This window comes from Labrus mixtus, chromosome 21, assembly GCF_963584025.1.
Source record: "Labrus mixtus chromosome 21, fLabMix1.1, whole genome shotgun sequence".
Classification (NCBI taxonomy): domain Eukaryota; kingdom Metazoa; phylum Chordata; class Actinopteri; order Labriformes; family Labridae; genus Labrus; species Labrus mixtus.
The window spans coordinates 11,924,065-11,944,265 of NC_083632.1; the positions used below are offsets into that span (position 1 = coordinate 11,924,065).

General features: G+C 38.3%; 2 protein-coding genes across 3 annotated transcripts; both read right to left on the reverse strand.

Annotated features, from left to right (window-relative positions):
- Positions 1–363: 363 nt before the first annotated feature.
- LOC132955600 (nucleolar transcription factor 1-like) lies at positions 364–5,920 on the reverse strand. The gene is made up of 16 exons (XM_061028509.1): positions 5,632–5,920; positions 5,370–5,545; positions 4,779–4,865; positions 4,508–4,663; positions 4,353–4,417; positions 4,179–4,251; positions 3,905–3,954; positions 2,857–2,998; positions 2,689–2,730; positions 2,547–2,606; positions 2,293–2,360; positions 1,987–2,179; positions 1,845–1,892; positions 1,663–1,728; positions 1,160–1,222; positions 364–1,064 (listed from the first exon to the last, which is right to left on the reverse strand). The coding sequence occupies exons 1-16, from the start codon at positions 5,663–5,665 to the stop codon at positions 1,011–1,013; spliced, it is 1,377 nt and encodes a 458-aa protein (XP_060884492.1). The 5' UTR covers positions 5,666–5,920; the 3' UTR covers positions 364–1,010.
- An 886-nt stretch (positions 5,921–6,806) lies between these two features.
- Positions 6,807–19,203, reverse strand: slc4a1b (solute carrier family 4 member 1b (Diego blood group)). Of its 2 annotated transcripts, XM_061028648.1 has the most exons (19): positions 19,099–19,183; positions 17,784–17,829; positions 15,328–15,349; positions 14,959–15,130; positions 14,428–14,563; positions 13,829–13,898; positions 13,229–13,271; positions 12,829–13,013; positions 11,641–11,851; positions 11,335–11,538; positions 10,569–10,717; positions 10,216–10,410; positions 9,867–10,115; positions 9,659–9,748; positions 9,294–9,460; positions 8,955–9,196; positions 8,685–8,854; positions 7,600–7,773; positions 6,807–7,497 (listed from the first exon to the last, which is right to left on the reverse strand). In XM_061028648.1, exons 3-19 carry the CDS (start codon positions 15,331–15,333, stop codon positions 7,417–7,419), a joined length of 2,544 nt encoding a protein of 847 aa, XP_060884631.1. In that variant the 5' UTR covers positions 15,334–15,349; positions 17,784–17,829; positions 19,099–19,183; the 3' UTR covers positions 6,807–7,416. The 2 variants fall into 2 exon arrangements, with proteins under 2 accessions (XP_060884631.1, XP_060884632.1); XM_061028649.1 differs by lacking the exon at positions 15,328–15,349 and having other exon boundaries at positions 19,099–19,203.
- Positions 19,204–20,201: the final 998 nt, after the last annotated feature.

Genomic DNA, 20,201 nt, shown 5'->3' on the forward strand with positions numbered 1-20,201 from the left:
TATACTTTTATGTATCAAGCACTCCAGGATAAGTCACACGTGTATACAAAATGTTTATCATTAAGGTGTTTCTCCTCTCAATCCAAACGAGAGAGTTGGCAATCCCATAAACCATTTTTTTCAAATAATCTGCCTGAGTGGCGATTAAAGTTTCTATTTTACCCTTAGACTGTATTTCTTTCTCTTCCACGCTGTCTTTGTTTAAAAGGACAGACATGTAATGGTACAATGAAGAGTGTTTGTTGTTGATGACTTGATACATTGATTTACCTCAGACGGATTATGTTGTATGGGCCAGATTAAAATATATATTTTTTTTTAGCCCTGATTCCCCCCCATCCTATTTTATGCATTGTTAAGTACTCTTAATTAATACATTTATTAAATATATTCAGGATTGCTTTGATAAAATTGCACGTAAAAAAAGGGGATTAAGACCATTTAAGGACATGTAGGTTGGAAAACACCAAGTCAAATTCCTTGTATGTGTAGATGAACTCTGCAGTAAAAAATGATTCTGATTATGAAATAATGAAGGCCCTGAATTTAGATATTAGCAGAGGAATCCTATAATCACAACAATCCTTTAAAACAAATCTCTCCCAATGAGTTTCTTATAATAGAACCACAAACGCACAGCTTTTTTTCAAAGTAAAAACAGTTCTGGACATTTTGAGAAAGATTTTTTATAGAAAGTGAAGAATGAAAATCCTGTGATAACAAAATAAGGCCGTAGATATTTAAAACCAGGTGCTCCAGGGATTAAAGGTCTACAGTCACATCAGTTGATATTGCCAAACGAACACCCACAAATTGGGAAACCTAAAGCTCATGTTGTCCTTGAGGCTCTGGGAAATTCCAATTTGTACTTTGCATGGGAGGACTGATGGTGGCATCCTCACTGCTGTCATTAAATGTAGCATTTGATTCAGCCATCGTCTAATGTCTTACATGCGGAAAATCCCAATCTGAGGTCGATGTGTGAATGTCACCCATGCTGTCGGTCCTTTTTAACATAAATATAAATCAAACATGTTGTCATCTCCTCCCTTCAGCTCCTCACCCTGTGGACCAAAAGATGATGTTGAAAACTCCTGAATGTAGAGGATGCAAATTAAATGTGCAAAAACAAAAAACAACAACAACGTAGCATTCAAACCTCCAGAACGATCACTTCTTCATCACTGCTGCTGCTGCTTTCAATGTTTTCGTCTTCTGAATCCTGTGCGACAAACAATAAATATGAGCTGAAAGATAAACTCAAACCTCATGTACAGATGGATGATTAAATAATTGTAGTAATAAAGAACAGTTACAGATATATGGTAAAGACAGTCTTATGTAATACAAAAAGTGTATATAGGATGTATGATATAATATAACATAGATCATATAATACACAACCTAATAAATGTACATAGGATATGTTCAGGTGTAAAAGCAGTGAGTTATTTTTATTCTTTATGAATTATGTAATATTATCCAAATTATTATTTATGTTTACCCCCATTATAACTGTAGTCACACTGTAACCAGTCAAGTCAAATGGACTACAAACACACGCGCAGAAATTCAAATAAATGAAAGAAGCCAACATCATCATTAGTGAATGTGATGGAATAAACTGAAGGCACGACTTCATTGGTTTGTATTTTCACTTACTGATGGTCTGTGGGAGGGATCTTTACGGTAAGGAACTTTTTTGACGACATTAAGGTATTTACCTTTCTGCAAAGGAAAGAAGTTTATTATGAATCTTGGAAAACGGTCTAAGAAAAAAAGACACATTATATATCTAAAACAAAAAACAACAAGGTGCTTGATTTCTTCTCGCAAGTGCTTACACTGGGGTTAACCAACAGGTAGTCTTGCTGCTCCGCTGGCGTCAATTTCTGAAGAATGTGAAAGGCGAAAAAAGTTAAGGGAGCTTCCAGTTTTAAAAAAAAGAAAATCCTAGACAATAAATTAACAGAAGCCGAATGTTACCTTGAACCACTTCTGCAGCTCCTTTGCATATAGTCTCATATTGTCATCCACCTTCACTTTGTAGCGATCCTTCTCCTTTGTCGGGAGGTCCTTCCACATTTGGCTGACTGTGCTGAAGAGCTCCTTTGAACTTGATGATGATTTCTCCTTAAGAAGTTCCATTTGCTTTTTGGTGAAAATGGCATTACCAGATCTGTGAGGCAAGAAAAACCTCCGTCAACAGTAGCCGAGGCAAAAGAGAGCTCGACGTGTTGACAGATCAGCTTATCGTGTAGTCTTGTGAAGTTGCTGAGGTTATTAGCTCACCGAGAGGGCATCTTGGGCTCGCCTTGAAATGTCTTCACACTCCTCTTTACTGTTTTAACCTCAGAAACCTGCAAATCAATGATATGAATTATGTTCAAAGACCAGATCCGTCCGATGTACTTCTTTGACACAAGAAGTCCACAAACAATCCAACACTGGACATCAACTCTTGTTTGTATGAATCACGGTGAAACAGAAAAAGACAGAATTGGTAGCTGAAGTGAGTTCAATCATAATCTGTTACTTCTTCTAACCTTGGGTCTTTTGATGCCGTGCTTTTCAAGGATCTGCTCCTGCTTTTCCGTGTCAAATCCCTGAGAAACACAAACATCACCGTTACACAAAGTCTGTCAGTGTCGGCTCAATGCTGCACCTGCGGTCTTATGAACAACTGACCTTTAGATAGTCCTCCAGCTTGACTGAGAACTCCCTCCTCAACTGAAAGAAAAAGAAAAGCTTTTCATTCTGACTCAACATCACTTCACTGGAACGTGACTGTTTAGTACAGCAGGTAATGAAGAGGGTTTATGCCCCCCCCCCAACAGTGTACATCTGTGTTCATACCTCACTGCAGCGTTCTCTGTAATCGCCCCTCTGCTTCTCAGTCAAATCTCGCCATCGCTGAGCCCACACAGTCACGTTGTTTTTTCCAGTGTCCCCCTCAATAGATGCCGCTTGCTCTTTGCAAAACAGATTGTAGCCATTTCTAAAGACACAAACACAAACACACCAAACATTCAACCAGCTGCCGGGGAAGTTACTGTTGTCTCAAGGTGGATTAGTTAGGTCACCGGTTTATCTCAGCAGTTTCATGGTGCGTACCACGTACAGAGGCTGCGGCCCCTCGAAGCGGCAGCCCCAGGTTTAACTCCCACCCTCAGTCATTTACCACGCCATGCCCCACTCTCTTATCCCCGTGTCCGACTTTATTCACCGTCCTGTCTTCTCAATAAAGGCATGAAAAGCCCAAACTATAATCTTCAAAAAAAAAGATGGATTATTTAAGTTATAAATAAAAGGTGATCAAATCTGTGCAAAGCCTAAATCTTACCGCTGACGCCCAACCACCACCATCGCACTGTGTCGTCCCCACAACCATCGCTGTCCTCATTCATGCACGGCCTGCTCCGACCCTACCTCAGCGGACAACAGGAACGCGAGGAATACAAAGGATATTATCCCATATGCTCTTTTGTAAAGCGGCTCGAGATGACACTTGTTATGAATTGCCGCTATACAAATTATGATTGATTGACTGATAATCCCCCAGACTTTTGTGTTCCTCCATAGGGCTTTCTAATATGTAATCACGAAAGAAATAACGACGGAAAGAAATATTCAGTATGTTCCTTTTGGAAATACAACACTTCCCCCTTAGTGGATGAAGCAGTAAACGTAAAAAAGGGCGCCCTTTTTTTTTTGCACCTTTTCAGCGACAGCCCTTCTCATTGGCTGAATCTAAACGTGATTATGTTCTCAAACCTTTCGTTGTTGTACAGAAGTGTATTGTATTCACATGAGGAAATTAAAATCTGCTGTTTTTCTGAATTAACTTCATAAGTAACCTGTGTGTGTGTGTGTGTGTGTGTGCGTGTGTGTGTGTGTGGCTTACACAGGAGGCTTGGGAGGAATACCATGTTCACCTTCAATGTGCTCTTCATCCTGTTTTTGCAGGTCACATATTTAAAGTTAAGTTCAGATCTAAAACCAATCACTTCTATATGATATATACTGTTGTTAATCATTGAAATATTGTGTACAGGTTTTGTCCAGGGGAAACAACCGCACACAGTAAGACAAAAGCTTCTGCTTAATGAATTGTAGAATTGTAGTAACCAGTACATTGTGGTAAATGACTACCACTAGCTGATGTGACCTTCACATACATCTGTGTTGTCTTCTAAGACCCTCTTCCTCTTGCAGCTTCTTTTTGGCATGGGAGGTAACTGATTTTTTTCCCTGAAAGACAGAAACTTTGGCTTGAGACTGGAGATGCACAGACAGCAGAGGTCATATAACATTTGATGTTATACACATTGCCATTAATGCACATTTACTACCTGAACTCCTGCATCTTTGTCCAGTATTCTTCAGCTGCAAGCTTGTATTTCTCCGTATACAGAGCCTGAAAAAAAATGTTGGTAATTCACCATTATTTCCAAATGACTTTAACCAAGAAGTTATTTTTTAGACAGCAGCATCTCCATAACTTTACCTTCTCTTCACGTGAGAGATTTTTGAACTTCTTGTTTAGGGCCCTCAATACCTTCTGGCTTCTCATCTGTGGGTGCTTCTCCTGATACTTGGCACGGTTCTCTTCATAAAAGACAGCATTTGGAGGGCTTGGTCTCTTCGGGAGATCTGGGTAGATCTGCATAAAGAATTACACCTTGAATCCAACTGTTTCAAGCTTTTTGGTAGGAACCCTTCAGTCTGCAAAAACATCTAGATTACGGTCTTTATCAGGAGGGCTGGCGGAGGCGTACCTTTGAGATGCTTTTCTTCTTGACAGGGTTAGAAAGGGCGTCTTCAGCTTCATCCACAATCTCTGCAAGGGTCCGCATCTTGCGCATCTAAGAAAATGCAACAAGGATATTTGACTTCACGTACAAAGAAATATTCTGACACTCTAAATTGTAGATTGATGCAGTTTTTTTTTTTTATAATCAGAGGGAATGATCCCATTTAGTTATTTTATTAATGACAACAAAACAAAGTGTTCAGCGCTGTTGGAAGCATAGGCACCTTCCTTTCAATGGAAAAATAATATATAATCTTTAGTGATCACCTATGTGTATTACTTTTAAAAATTGTAAACCCATCTTGGTTTTCATGCCATTCCTAACACTATTAGCCTGTTGATATATGACCATGTGCAATAATTCTTTATTCCTAACAGTTCTGAATTGTAATGCGCTTTGTGAGTTAGGAAGTGACCCACATATCTGGATCTATAACCAAAATGCCTTCATCATAGGGAGCTGTGTGCAGGTTTATATTGCGTCTTAAAGCCTCAGTTACTGTGAAGTGGAACTCTTCTTGTCTACTAAAAAGGTAAGAATGACACTGTGACGTACCCTCGACAAAATCTCTGTCCACTTTCCTAGGCATGCCTCGGGAGAGAAAGGGGCGAAAGCCACCTTATTCCAGTCCACAGCTTTCAGTCCTTTGGTGTATATGCTACACTTTTCGTTTTCTGGGATGCTGGTTTTCAGTGCAGCACAAAGCGCCTGCAGGTCTTCTCTGGTCCACTCTGTAGTCAGAGTTACACTGACACACTTAGGGGTCTTCAGATATGCAAGTTTAATATCAGATTTCACATTTGTTAGCGGTACTTACCAGGTTCATCAACATTACTGCTGTTTTTACTCATATTTCAAAGTAGAAAGTTCACCGCACGTAAACCGGGCAGAACCACGTGACTGCACATTAGCTACTTAGCTAAACCTTTGAGCCTAAATTACCGACAGATTTTCAAAGAGCTCTTCATATTTTACCCTATTCAATAACTACAGTCGTTAAAGTTTTGTCCACCAGAGGAAAGAAACACACAAAGGACCTTTAGAGAGACCTTTACAGTTTAGTTATTGTGGGTGTGTGTGTGTTTTTTTTTTTTAGCATGCATCAGGAAACAAAACAAATAGTCCGGAAGGCTTCGCAGCAACCAATCAGACAGATGAGCCCGCCTCTCACTCTTCTTCTGTAGGATTTCCGACAGAATGTAGACTGGAGAGTGAAATGCTGCCCTCTATAGACTATAGGCGGAAAGGTTGGAACTGCGTCTCAGACTAATAGTTTCAGAGACCAGAATGGATTTGAAATATCAGTAAAGAGGCCCTGATCTGATAACACGGATTTCCTAAATTGGTTTAATCTGCAATGTTTTTTCATCTTTACTTATTATAAGATAATTCAACATGATGAACTGTTTCCAAACTCACCCTGGCAAAGACTGTCTGGATGCTTGCCTATGACGTTAAGAAAACCAGTCCCAGCCTGTTGTGAGAACATCATCCCTTCTCCTGAAATTTAATATCAACTTACCTTGTTTTTAACAGAGCGTAATTATGCCTATACCCTCATTTTCTTCTTTCCACTGTTTTTGCCACTGAAGCTCCAGTTTTCCTTTGACAATAGGCCCACTAGAACAGCCTTATCATTGTCTTCTTCTTCTTCTTCCTCTACTGTATCAAATTTAACAGTCTAAAAATCAGACTGAAAAGGCTGAAAATGATAGGTGATAGAATCACCTGTTTATACATCATGTCTGTCTCTGAAACAGATTTATTTTCTGCATTTTTTCCCCTGTCGGTCATTTAGCCCCTTGAATATTAATTCATAATTTAGAGTCATTAAAACGATTGCTCAGATATTTGATTGTATTGCAATTCTGATTGAATGAATAACATCTTGCAGAAAATAAATGAAAAATGGTCATCAAAGCATTTTAATATCCTCTACTTTCATTAACTGTAATATTAAGATAACCACACCCAATGTAAGTAAGTCGATGGTTAATTTGGAAAGCAGTTTTTATTTTTGTAGGGAGACAACAAGGAGAAAGCAAAAAAGAAAACACAAAGTACATATTTGACAACAAATCAACATTTGCTCTCCCTGTATTAAAGTTTGATCTTCCTATCTCTCATTCAGTGGATGCAGCAATAAGTTAATGTGTTATGTTATGTTACATAATTACATTTAGTGTTTCACTAGAGAACGAAGGAATATCTTTGGCTTTAAACAAGATTGTACAAGATTGTACACTGATAATTATTATTTCATATTCATTTTTCTTGATTGGAATGCTGAAAAAACATTTTCACATTCATTTTTTCTGAAAACAGCAATATCATATTCATGTTTATAGCTTCAGTAGTATGTAAGGCACAAGAGTTAGGAATGAAACAAAGTAATGCAAATAATTTACCTGAGTAATTGATAGATTCCTCAAAGGAATGTTCAACCAAAATGTTGTTATAAGATATTCATTTTATCCATCTTGATATAGCCTAATAAAGGTTTTTGCATTTGGCATGAGAAAATTGCTCAAGGGCAACAAATTTGCAACAAGGGAGATGATTTGAGCCACATTGATTAATTAAAAGCTGCCGTAAAATACATCTACAACGGCATCTGGGATTCACAGTATACATCCTGCCCTGGCTCCTCCTCAAATGTCACTTTGGCATCATCAGCATCCAACTAAAGCAAAACAGACACAGACACAGATGTTTTACACCAGCACACACATTCATCATAATCTTACTGCATTTGTTTATGACATGACGAGAGGTACCAACTTACACATTTCATTTCAAGTTCTGTGAAGAGATGCCCAGTCATACACATGCGTAGGGGAATGGTGAGGATGAGTATGAAAGGAAGTGCGAGGGATACTGGACTGGATTTAACAATCCATAACATTGCGAGGCACACAATCTGGATGGCTGTGAACAAGTGCATCCGTCCTGTGCTCACCTGGAGCAGACATGAAGAAGTATTAGTCAGGAAGAAATAATTAGAAACATGTCAGCTTTTAATGTTGGCAGTTCAATTTATGATATTTACACCCCTGTAATGTCTTGACTTCAATATGAATGTCACAGAGGTGTGATGGTGGTCCCAAGTCGTCCAACCTCTATGCCGGTATTAAAGGTAGTAACAGAGGAGTTGCCAGCTGGAGAGAGCAGCACTGTGTGTGTGTGCATGTCTAAATGTGTGTGTGTGTATGTGGAGCTCTCACTGTTTCTTAACACTCGTGCTTCCGCAATGCCGCAATGCAGTGTGAAATCACAGACTGAGACACTAAAATTATGATGGTGCAGAATCAATAAAGAACAATGGCATAATGATGGCGGAACCTCTGCGCTGTTGTAGAATCTCAGTCTGAAAAGGCTATAGGCATGTTTTAAGCTACTGAAGAGATTATGTCAAAAATGTGACACAATATTAAGAGCTTAGTAAGATGGCTCAACCGCCTAAAATACTGTAATTTGGAGAAATGTGCTGGGAATTTAATTAGTCGCTACCCATGGCATGAAACTTGTGGCTTGGATGTTTTGATCTGAGATTGCTTTGGAATCTGATATATTTGAGAAGACAGAAAATCTGCTGATTCCAGTCACCAGCCGTTCAATCCGAGCGCCTCTATTTTTCATCTGTTTTGATTTTTTCTTTTTCTGAAGCCTGTTTCCCCAAATGCATTCCCTCAGCCTTTTAAGATGGTTTATTGTTTTAGGCAATTGTGGTTTTATCTTAAACTGAAGTGGCATCAAGCCCTAACTAATAAAACCATAAGATATTATTTCACATAAAAAACATAGAAAACAAATTTTCCAAAAAGTAAATGCAACATGAGTTTTAGCTATCAGTCTCTATGGGGCTCTTACTCTGGTGGCGTAGGGCTCATCAGGATGGTATTTCTTGGGGATAAGCAGGAGCAGTATTCGATCCCACAGCTGGATGCCGTTGAGTGATGTAACTCCCATGTAGAGAAAAATCCCAAACAAGGCGGACATCGGGATCATCTTTAAAATCGGCTCCATGAGAATGGATAGACCTTGACACAAATACTCAGTCAGATAAAGGAAAGCCTTCTGTCTCTAAAGATACAGCTGTATTAAATACGGATTAAGATTAGATGATGAGACAGCACTGACCAACCAGCAAGGCAACCACAATGCCACTGATCCGCTGCTCCATCACCTTCTCAATCACAGGTTTTGGTCCTTTGCTCATCACTGTGAGGGCGTTAGCATGGGTGACGGATCGCACTGTGGCAGCACTTAACCACGGTACCCCAAATATTGCACTCAGTCCTCCCATGCCAACTAAAACCAGCAGGTCAAAGTGGAACCCAGAGCCTTTAACCATCTTCCTCTCAGGTTTACTAACAATCAGCCTGTTAAAAAAAAATCCAATAAATAAAATAGTTGGGTTAAATTGCGAAAATGTCAATTGTTATTGCCATGGCTATTAGTTTAGATTAAAAGACTTACGTGGTGATCTGAGACTCCAGGAAGATCAGAATGAAGACGAGCATGGCTGGGACACAGCATGCAAACATCAACCACACAGGGAAGGTTTGGTGTTCTCCAAAGGGGTTGATAATCCAGCCTCTTTTAGCTGGGTTGGACACCATCAGACCTTTGGGAACCACCAATTTCTGCAAAGCCATAAAAATGTTTTGCATAAAAATAAGGACAATCGCTTTGGTACCTGTTGACTGGAAGTATGCCAGGGTTCTTTAAATGGGCAGTAAAAACACGAGATAGAATTACAAGCAAGCGGAATTTCATTTCAATGTTCATATGGGCATCTGACTGTTTTCAAAAATATCGTTAACCAATGGGAATGGGCCAACCTGGGTGTAGGTATCGTCTATGTTGTAATCCACAACAACCATGAGGAAAATGGAAATAGGCACACCGAAGTCACCAATCAAACGTCTGACCTGGAAAGACCAAAAAAATCAAATATAAAATTTCAGTGTTCAAAATTCAATCATAGAGTTTATAACATGCATTATCTGCTCTTTAATAATTGGCAGGAACAAAAAAAAAACAACTCACATTTCCAGGAAGGAAAGTGCCGTTCTTGAACTGTCGCAGGAAGAAAGCGATGAAGAAGCAGCCTAACATGAGGCACATGGAGAGCAGGGCTGTGTTGGGGTAAGGCGGCTTAATAGTGTTGACAATAATGGTTGTGTTGCCAGTAGCATGGTCATAAATCACTGTCTCCTCCACCCTTGGGTGCCATGGATTTTCTATAGTTGTATTCAGATGATCGTAATTTAGTATCAGCGGATGGGCCTTGAAGGTCTAAAGAGCAGTCAGGAGAGAGCAGTTAAAGAGGTTATGATCTTGTCCCTCGCTTTATTTGGATACATGATGAGTGAGAAATTGATTAGGATGATTTTACCCTGACTAGCTTGGCAAAGGTTTCATAGATGAAGATGAGGGATATGAGGATGGAGAAGATTTCCTGGGTGAAGCGGGAGATGAAACGCACCAGGAAGCTGCCCTCGAAGGCCACGATGATGACCACAATAATGACCAGCCACACTCCAACCCATACTCTGCCCACAATATATTCAATGCCCTGGGACTTACAGAACTGAATGAAGGAAACAGAGAATGAGTTGAACTCTGACTATAAGCACCAACAAATTAGAGATAAAAGATAGAATGCATGATGACAGAAATCAAGAAGAAGAGACTATAAAAACTCTACATTGCGTCTATAAGTGGACATGATTTAGTATTATAACTCACAGCAAAAAAGGCCTCCTCAAACACCAACAGAGGACCAGAGAAGCCAATGACCAGGACAGGCTGAGCAGCAACGAAGCAGAAGATAATCCCCTGAATGCTGGTGGATATGAGGAGCTCTGGAACGCCCATCATGTTGTCAACCTTATCAGCTGCAATGTAAAGGATCATCACAAAGTGTTACAGGATCCACTGCACTCAACAGCGAAACCATGTTTCCTTCAAAGACTGCATTTATATTAATTGGACATATTCCAAGTGACATCGCCCATTGGTTTGTTGACTAATGTTCTTATGCCTTGTTTGTATCATTTTGACCACTTCTGCCTTCCTTTAGGAACTAGAAGTGGCCATATTTGGATGAGAATTGGGAAACACATTTCTACGCCTCTTTTCTTATTGACAAGGTCACCATGATAAGGACTTTTCACTCACAAGTAGCCACACCCTGCATTTCCTGGTTTATCATATTATATAATAAATGGGACCTTTATTAAACAAAAATAACATCATGATGTATTGAGGAAGACTTAAAAGTAGGATTTGAAACCATATACTCATTAAAAATGTTTACTAAGTAAGAAATCAATAGAAAAGTAATCGTTTTGTCACAGACTATTGGTGGAACGGTTTTTGCTAACAGTGGAGTTGCCACCTGCTGGACCTGAGAAGGATGTTAGAGGCACTTCTGCATTGACTTCATGTTTCAAACCTGGAGGCTTCACCCACTTCTTGTTAGCAGTTTATGGACTTGTATATAGGCTCATACCGAGCAGTCCTCCGAAGGTGACGGCAGGAGACAAGGCTGCAAAGTAGATGAAAATGATGGCAGCAAGGACCTGTGCATTGAGAGCATCTGTGATGTCACTCTTGTAATACTGGTAACGCCTCTTTATGTCTTTAATCATTCCACCAAATGGTTGCCCTGTGCGGCACAGAGGGTCTTCAGGAGGAGGCCCTGAAGAAATGGAAACTGAAAGAAACATGGCATTGTCAGTACATAGACTATATCAGAAAATAACTCTCACATATTGGTATGATTATGCATGTGCTGTATAAAATCCAAATTTTTCACCCTTGCGTTGCTTGGAGTCCAGATGGACAGACGATTTAGAGGACTGGAATCTTTCCTGAAGCAGTTTCTTCTGAAAGCTGATAATCGATGAAAGCATGGCTTCATTCTGGATCTCAGTAGGCGGGATTACGATGCTGCAGTCCATGAAGTCGACCACAGCATCCGTGAGCTCCCGGGCGCTCTTTGCCTGTAACGCTGCCTGGTTGAACACCTGGGATGGAGAGAATAAAGGAGAAGTTAAAACTTCAGCAGGTTTAGAGAACACTGACACACTTCAGTTTGATGCAGAGGCCTGACAGTACACGTCCCCTTTTTGAACATTGTGAACAGTAAATCTGGCACCATCTGCAAATCTAAGCAAATTTTGAGTCAACTGTGGGTTAAATTATAAAGACATAAAATATACTATCCTTTTTTTCCCCATTGAAGAACATTCTGGGATTTATACCTAATCATTTTAGTTTTGGATTACACTGGACAATCACTTAATCTTACATTGAAAATATGTTGTAAACATTTTATCCTATTAAAGGAAAAATGTCATAATTGAAGCGTCAAGTAAAGATGCTTCCACCATTACATCACTTACAGATCGTATTAAGTTGTGTTTTTGTATTGTGTAACTTATAATTAGAGGTTTAGAGAGACACCACTATCTGTTTTGTCTGTCTCTTTGATCTCTATGATCGTTCTCTGTATCTGTATTAAAATACAACACCACTAGTGGACGGGGTTAACTCCAAACGACAAGATAAACTGGGCAGATGTTGTATTTTGAACCTTGTATTTAATTCGTAATGCAGTTGATGGGTCTTCAAAGTATCAAATGTTAACATCGTAGCATATGTTCTTTTCCATTACAACTGTCTCTAATTTTAAAGTTAAACTCAAAATATATTCTCCCAGGCATACGAATAGTTACTCCACACCTGTGTGGTTATTATATGTGCAGTATTTAGATTTTTTTTTTGCTTTTGGTATTTGATGATTGCTACGTGGTGTGAATGACTTGATTGATTTCATTTCTGTATCTTATTCATGACTGTGGAAACAATTTCTAATCATAGTATATCTATGTTTTTAACATCAATTTAAAACACATTGAGCTTACGCTTTATAAATTAAATTGCTATTGCTATTTTCGAATAACAGGTTTTGGGTTTGGTATTATTTCTTCATTTTACTCACTTTGTCAGCCATTAGCGCTGCCATAGCACGGCCAGTCTCATGGTAGTCCATGTCAGACTTGCTAGGGCCGACCAGGACAAACACAAAGCGTACAGGAACTGGGGTCTCCAATGCAGAGTCAAGCACCGTTGCCTCCTTCAGACGCACAAACACAACTGTGGGCCTTTCTAGAAAGTCCAACGCTCCTGATACAAAGAGAAATGCAACATTATCAAGTTAAAACCACACACTCTTACTGATGAAAATGTGAATCCAAGCACCTCTCCAACACACAAACACTCACACACGCGCGCGCGCGCGCGCACACACACACACACACACACACACACACACACACACACACACACACACACACACACACACACACACACGCACACACACAATGAAAACACTGACATACCTACGAGCACCATAGAGGCCTCAACCCGATCAGATTCTTCCCTCTATAGGAAACACAGGATGAGACGACTAAATTAGCTAAAATCAGATTTTCCTGTTTATATCAATATCACCATTTAAAATATAACTTTGTAAAAATGTAACTTGATTTGAGAGTCTACGTAAAACAAAGGAAGTCATACGTTGAAATAATCTACTGTAATCAAACATGAATCATATGAATTTCTTTTTGCTCTTATTTCCCAATATAAATTACAGTTTGAGCATCACAGCAGTTTGCATATATTTACCTTTACATGACCTTTACATATAATATGTAAATACTTGTGTTATGGCCCTTCAACTTTAAGAAGATCCACCAAAGACTTACACAACCAATATGTGCAGTACTGTAAAAGTCAAAGTAATTAAAAAAAAAGAAAATCCAAAACCCAAAATCCTCTGTGGCCTCTACTCCTCTGAAGTATATACCAAAGTGGTTGAGCTCCAGAAGTCACTTTCACCTTTAAGATCACAGCCATAGTCTAGCCTTTGTGAAGATATCAGATCGTGTTATCATCGATGATTAGTTCATATTGATTGAATCAGTGGAAGAGCTTACCCTTTCCTTGACTGAAAACTTGTGCAGGTCCAGCCCGTCAGACAGAGCTTGTCTTTCTGGGTCTGTTTGGCTGGAGAGAGAGTGAGAGAGAGAAAAGAAGTGTGAGTAGTTTTTATGTCTGACTGAAGAAGGTGTCGCTATAGACAAACTATTCATAGCAGTCATTTACCTAAATAGTTAAATAGGTAGATAGTTAGGTCAGACTTTTATTTCATTTTAAATATTATATATATGTGTGTGTCATTTTAATTCCACAAAAATATACTCCTGGAGGTTGTAATATAAACAAATTGAATTATTTAGACACAAAATGTAATATTTTTTAAAATGTTTTTCTCCCTTTTTAGCACTTTAATGAGAAGAAAATGCCAAAAAGTTCCAGCAAGCAGACATGGTAGCTCAAGGGAAACCGTTAACCTAGCTTTGTCAAAAGGTCACAAAGAAAGTTAATAAGGTTCTCTGAATCTCACAGATTAACACGTCATATCAGCAAAGGAAATTATTTTTCCCATAATTCTATTCGTCATATTTGGGTAGAAATCAGTGTATGTCCTGGGCCTGTATGTTTGAGTCATTTTGGGTAACGACTTGGAGGATACCTTTGGTTTGGAAGGAGAGAGTTAAGCAGTCCTTCACGGTCTCCAGGTCTGATTTCCTTTTTGTTTACCATCTCGTTAACCATCTTCTCAGCTATGCTGGCCAGAGTCCGCTCTTCACAGTCAAAGATCGTCACACCTTGAAAAAGAACACATTGGGAAAAAACACAGATTTGACAACAAAGAGGGAAGGGTTATAGGGTTTTATGTTTGTAACCACCAGTGTAATTTACTGTATGAAAACAAGTAGGGAAGCAGGAAATGAACTCTTTGTTTCTTTTAATCTAACCCAATTTATTAAAAAATAATGAAAAGTGGAAATACTCTTAATTAACTTCATGATACAATGCATAACTACTATTTTAAGTAAACTTCCATCATCAGGGAATGGATTTCTTTACTATTAATATTCTTTATATTATACTAAAACAGTTATGAAAAATATGATATCTAAGTCATATACAGTATGTCATATTATTAGTACATCTATAAGGTACTTTTCATGCTCCTGTTTTCATTTGTTCCCTCTCTGACCTGTGTTCAAGGTGTGTCGGAGCTGGATGAGGCTCTTGAAGGTGAGGTAGGAGATGTTAGAGGATGTCCACACTCCAGCCTGAGGGTCAAAGCTCTCCTCGTAGCCCCCCCATCGACCTGTCTCCTGCCAGTAGGCCTCCTGCTTCTGGTCCTTCATTTCCTCCCTGTTTCTCTGAGGGCACAGAGAGCAACAAGAGAGGCTTATATATATATCATAAATATATGTTATGGAAATGTTCAGGTTAAAAAATGATTTCCATCTACAAACACAGTTTTCAACCTTTTTATAAAAGTGTGTATTCTCTTTAATGGGTCTTTTGTTTCTTTTGTGTGTCTTTTGTTTACTATGTTGTTTGTTTCTTACTATACCTCCATTGAAGCTCATCAGTATCTATGGAAACACAAATGGGGAATTTTTCATTGTACAGTGTAATGAAAAAAAAAACAGCTACATGATTTTGGTTGTCTTTAAACAAAGTAGCAATTATTTCAATTTATATTCAGCATAATCAGTAGCTGATATCCAGGTGATGAACCAAAATCTGTGTTAAAGGTTATAATAGTAATTAATTTTTGTTGGTTTTAATTTTTTATTAATTTTGAGTTTTTGTTTTCAATTTCAGTTTAGTTTTAACTAGTTTGAAATGCTGGTTTGTTACTTTGGTTTAATTTTCATTTTGTGAAAATGCTTTTAGTTTTTGTAAGATATATTGTCAGTTTCAGTCTTTTTTTTTCTTATTGTATATGGTTGAGAGAAAGATATCAAGCAACATATTTAGAGATATAAAATATTGTTTAAGTTAAGGAAAAACTTTTTTTTTTCTGCAATCGGCAAGCCAATCCAAAATTGGAACAGATTTACCCGAGACAAATCGTTGGGATAGGCTGTGTGTCACTCAGTATGCTCCTGTCCAACACTTAAGACATTTTCTCTATAATTATTTTTTTCTAGTCCGTTTTGTAAACACACAATACAGTTTCAGTTAGATAAAGTTTTTGGTAATGCCTCGTTTTTTATTTTTTATTTTGAGTTAACGGAAAAAGTGAGTTTTTTGTCTTTATCTTGTAAGTATCTGTTAACGATAAAAAACATGATTTGTACCATAATGGAAATGAATAAATACATAAAACAAACTAAAATGTTTCAAAGATTTGTTCAAAAAGTCTGAAAGATTATGTGCAAAGAGTTAAAGGGTAAACTTTTGGAAAGGTCTAACTGTTTGTGTGTAGGCACAGCACAGCGCCCCTTACTGGACATTTACAGTTCAGGCATTATTGTGGACACCTGATTTGGACCCCTTTAGGACTTTTATGTTGTATTTCTCTGCAAGTTCCTGTGTTTATTTCTTTTCAAGCTGCTTCTTATTTTCAGATGAATGTCTTTACATGTGACTGAAGGTATTCCAAGTTAATGAGACTTGCCATGCTGGCTCAGTCATTAGTTTATAGGTAGCTAAATGTATTTGTAAGCTATTGTGATGATCTAAGTCCTCCACTTCACAGCAACTTCTTTCTTTGATTTTATTGGTGATATTTATATATATTAGTGCAGATTGCAATGTCTCAGTACTGATGTTATTATGATGTGCACTTCCTTTGTGTTCATTTCTTGACTCCTCTATAGAAACCAAACCAACACTAAAAATGAAAACAGAAGGGTTTCTTTGGCTTTTTACATTTAGTTACACCTGAAGAAATCGTTGTTTTCTTACACGTCATGCTGTAACTGTTAGTCAGTATCTGGGACACATGCACTGAATTCCAGAAATTTCACTTTAAACAACCAATGCAGGAGAAAAATCAGAGAGTTGATGAACTATTTCATTAAATGACCAGCGATTAAGTTTTAGGTTGCTCCCCCAAGCATACGGAGCTTGCGGTGGACGTAAAACACGTGCAACATTGCAAAGGTTATTTTTTAAGACCAGGTTTTTTGAGGTGGTTTGTCAGTTCTGGGCTACCATAGACACATACTTATGTGATATGGCAGACGGCGTGGAAGAGTAACCTCTGTTTCTATTGATATAAAGAACTCATTCTAAGGTATGAAAAAACTGATTTTTATGTGCAAGTATTGATGATATACTAATGAGGACATAATTTAAGACTTATTCTGCATTTTTTCTTTTCCATTGCATCAGTCGTTTTATTAGAAAACTAGGTTACAACAGAGTGATGTGGTCATGTACTGATAAGAAGTTATAAGTGAGTTTAAGGAAGCCACTTCAAAGATGGCTTACTTGAGATTTCCTATAATTTGCATCTTTATAATGTTGCAATTTCATTTTAATTGAACTTTTTTGTTGAATCTCTTATCAGGACAAACTGTTTAATGAGCACATTACAAGAGAAGGCTAATGACCCCCATGTTTCTGTACTTTACTTTGTAATTTCCCAGAAGATCTTTGAACAAACCTAAACTGAATAATTGACTTAAAAGGACCACAGGTTAAGAGAGCGATACAAATATGTTTTGCATGAGTAGTAGCTCCTGAGAGATATCCAATCATCAGATAAGATCACATTCATGCTTCACTGCATTACAAAAACACTGATGATGTTTGAGGTGTTGTTTTCCACTGAAGCGGCCAGACATTAGGCCCCTGTTGTTTCTTGTACTTGGCAGCTCTGGTGTGGACAGTGATTAAGCTACTGTGGAAACCTGACGTCCAGGTGAGACTTTGTGTCTAAAAGGTAAACATGACGGCCGTCCCCTGATCTGGGCCACTGCTAGTTTCCGGTGTGGACATGAGTGATGGCTCCACTATCAATACATGTCGTGTGTCTGGAGTGTGTCTGTGCCCATATGTGTGTGCGGCCCTTACCTGCACTCTGCACTCGGGTTGATGACTGTTTTAATGTTCCATTCAGCTGTAACAGACATAATGAACCGTATTACAAAGACTATACGTTGTTTCTGAAAAACAAAGAAAATAGAATTAACTTTTAAAAAGTCACAGTTTTCATGCTTGAATTTTTTTCCAACAAAATGTAAAGTTGGATGAACACTGTCTGTTTGGCTTTATTTAGTCAATCCAAAAAATCCATCTCCAACTTGTGAAGAATAACTGAATATATGATCTAACTTTTTAAATAAGCAATTTAGATGCTAACTGTATTGGAAATGTGGCCTTCAGCCTAAGAGATGTCCAGAGTGTCTATTTTTTATTTACGTAGATTAGACCCGAGAGTTTTCTGTCACAACATGATTTATTTCCAAAACACAGCTGAGGAATGGGGCAGAAGATTTGGATTAGACCGACTAGACAGCCTGTCTAGAGCCCATCCTTGTGTTTGCACAATCTTAGATGTATGATTGATAAATATACATTAAGTTAATTGCAGTTTGCACAGACTGGTGCATGTGTTGACTCTGCAAAGTGTCAATTTTTTTTAAGATAACAGAGTTGGCTGAATGGAGCCGCCTTCTCCGGTGTAGTTTTTGCAAAGGTGATAATGCATCTTACTCAATTTAGGGAAAAACATAGTGACTGGTGATTGAAATATTACACGTGTGACATTTGCAAAAAAGTTCATTTTTATTTAGTTAATTTTCTCATTAAGGTGAACCCTAACACAATGTGAACATGCAAATGTTCCTCTGCAAAACAATACAATTTTTCATTACTTTGCATATTTTTTGTGAACACAAACAATTCAGGTCTTCTACCCTGAATGCTACATTCAAAATGAGCAATACACTGACACAACAGTCTTCATAAGGTCAATTGAACGTGACCTGCTCTTTAGCTTTGAAGATGTTTTGTCTCAGGCTTTATCCGTTTCGCTGACTGATGTTTCTCCCCATGATTTGGATTGCTCACAACGTGCATTTTCCAATGCAGTCAGAAATCCCTCCGAGTTTTTGCACACTATTAAGTCATGAAATCTGCAGGGTTCAATTCTCTTTTTGACATATTTTTTATGTTTCGATAAAATGTTTGCAATTCTCTGTAGTTCAAGTGACTAAACAGAATTTCTGCATAAATCTTAAAATATCATCTGGCTGCAACAGCGACCGACAGCAGTAAGTGTGCAAGCTTTCAGAATTATTTATTTAATATATTTTTATTCTACAAAGTTACAGCTTTGCTTGGCTTATTGTATGAAAGCCACACTAGCAGAAAAAGTGACACTTACCTCCTGACAGCAGTGACTGAGTGACTGAAGTGACTGACCCCAGAATGACATAAAAAGCACGACTTTATAAACACCAGCCCTTTAAAGCTGTCTCTGTGTGTGTGTGTGTGTGTGTGTGTGTGTGTGTGTGTGTGTGTGTGTGTGTGTGTGTGTGTGTGTGTGTGTGTGTGTGGGTGGGTGTGTGTGTGTGCATGCTGCCTGATAATGGGTGGGACTTGTACATGCACACTGTAATTCTCTGTGAAGCACACGTCCAAAGGAGTGGTGCATTCTGGTCTCACCCATAATATTGATAGTAAATACAGTGGTGTGGTATGTAAATACACTGGGGTGGTATGTAAGAAAAGTTACCAAAGCGGTCTAAACTAGTATATCGTGTTTCTTTAATGGTGCCATCTAACTGATATTTGATCCATTATTTTTAGTGCCTGTTTAAATGATACCCTGATGTGTGTTACTGTTGTTTCGTTGGCAAATGAGAAAATATCATGACATGCGTGAACTGCTGTGCTGCTTTTAGAGGTATACCTGCTGTCTGATTAAACGGAAATAGTTTATATATATTTATTGGTTTTGCATTACCTCTTCACATGTCAATCAAACTGAAGTTGAGAATCTAAAATACCACCTTAAAATATCAAACTCTTTTCTCTCTCTCTCTCTCTCTCTCACTCATCAACTTTTCATTCACTTTTGTTTTATCATAGCTTAAGGTCAGATGAGTATTTGGAGCCAGTGTGAAATACTAGACATTTCTGAGTGGCATGGTTGTTGGGAAGAGGAACATTTGAGCTCTTCGGCCAAAATAAAGACGCACCAACTTTTAAAACCTGGCAACTTCATTGAATAGAAAAAATCCCACACACTGCCCTCGCTCATTACCAAATTGGAAAAATCAAGTTCCAATAAATTGGTGATTTGGAGCAGGAGTAATGTGCAGGGATTTTTTTCTTTTCAGTGTGTTAGTTTGATGTCCTACGCAGCTTCTTCATGAGATAGCTGAAAATGTGAACACCCCCTTTAATACCTGGCAACCAGAAATTGATGATTTACTACATACTGAGAGGGTCTGCCACAGTGTCTCTCTCAGCTCTGCAACCTTT

Excerpts from the sequence above, each read along its gene's own strand:
- LOC132955600 (XM_061028509.1), bottom strand. The coding sequence starts at position 5,665 with ATGAGTAAAAACAGCAGTAATGTTGATGAACCTG. Across the intron at positions 5,546-5,631 it reads CAGTAATGTTGATGAACCTG|AGTGGACCAGAGAAGACCTG; the intron begins GTAAGTACCGCT and ends CTCTGACTACAG. Across the intron at positions 1,893-1,986 it reads AGCTGCAGAAGTGGTTCAAG|AAATTGACGCCAGCGGAGCA; the intron begins GTAACATTCGGC and ends CACATTCTTCAG.
- slc4a1b (XM_061028648.1), bottom strand. Across the intron at positions 11,539-11,640 it reads GGACTCCAAGCAACGCAAGG|TTTCCATTTCTTCAGGGCCT; the intron begins GTGAAAAATTTG and ends TGTTTCTTTCAG. Across the intron at positions 7,774-8,684 it reads ATGAGCCCTACGCCACCAGA|GTGAGCACAGGACGGATGCA; the intron begins GTAAGAGCCCCA and ends TGTCTGCTCCAG.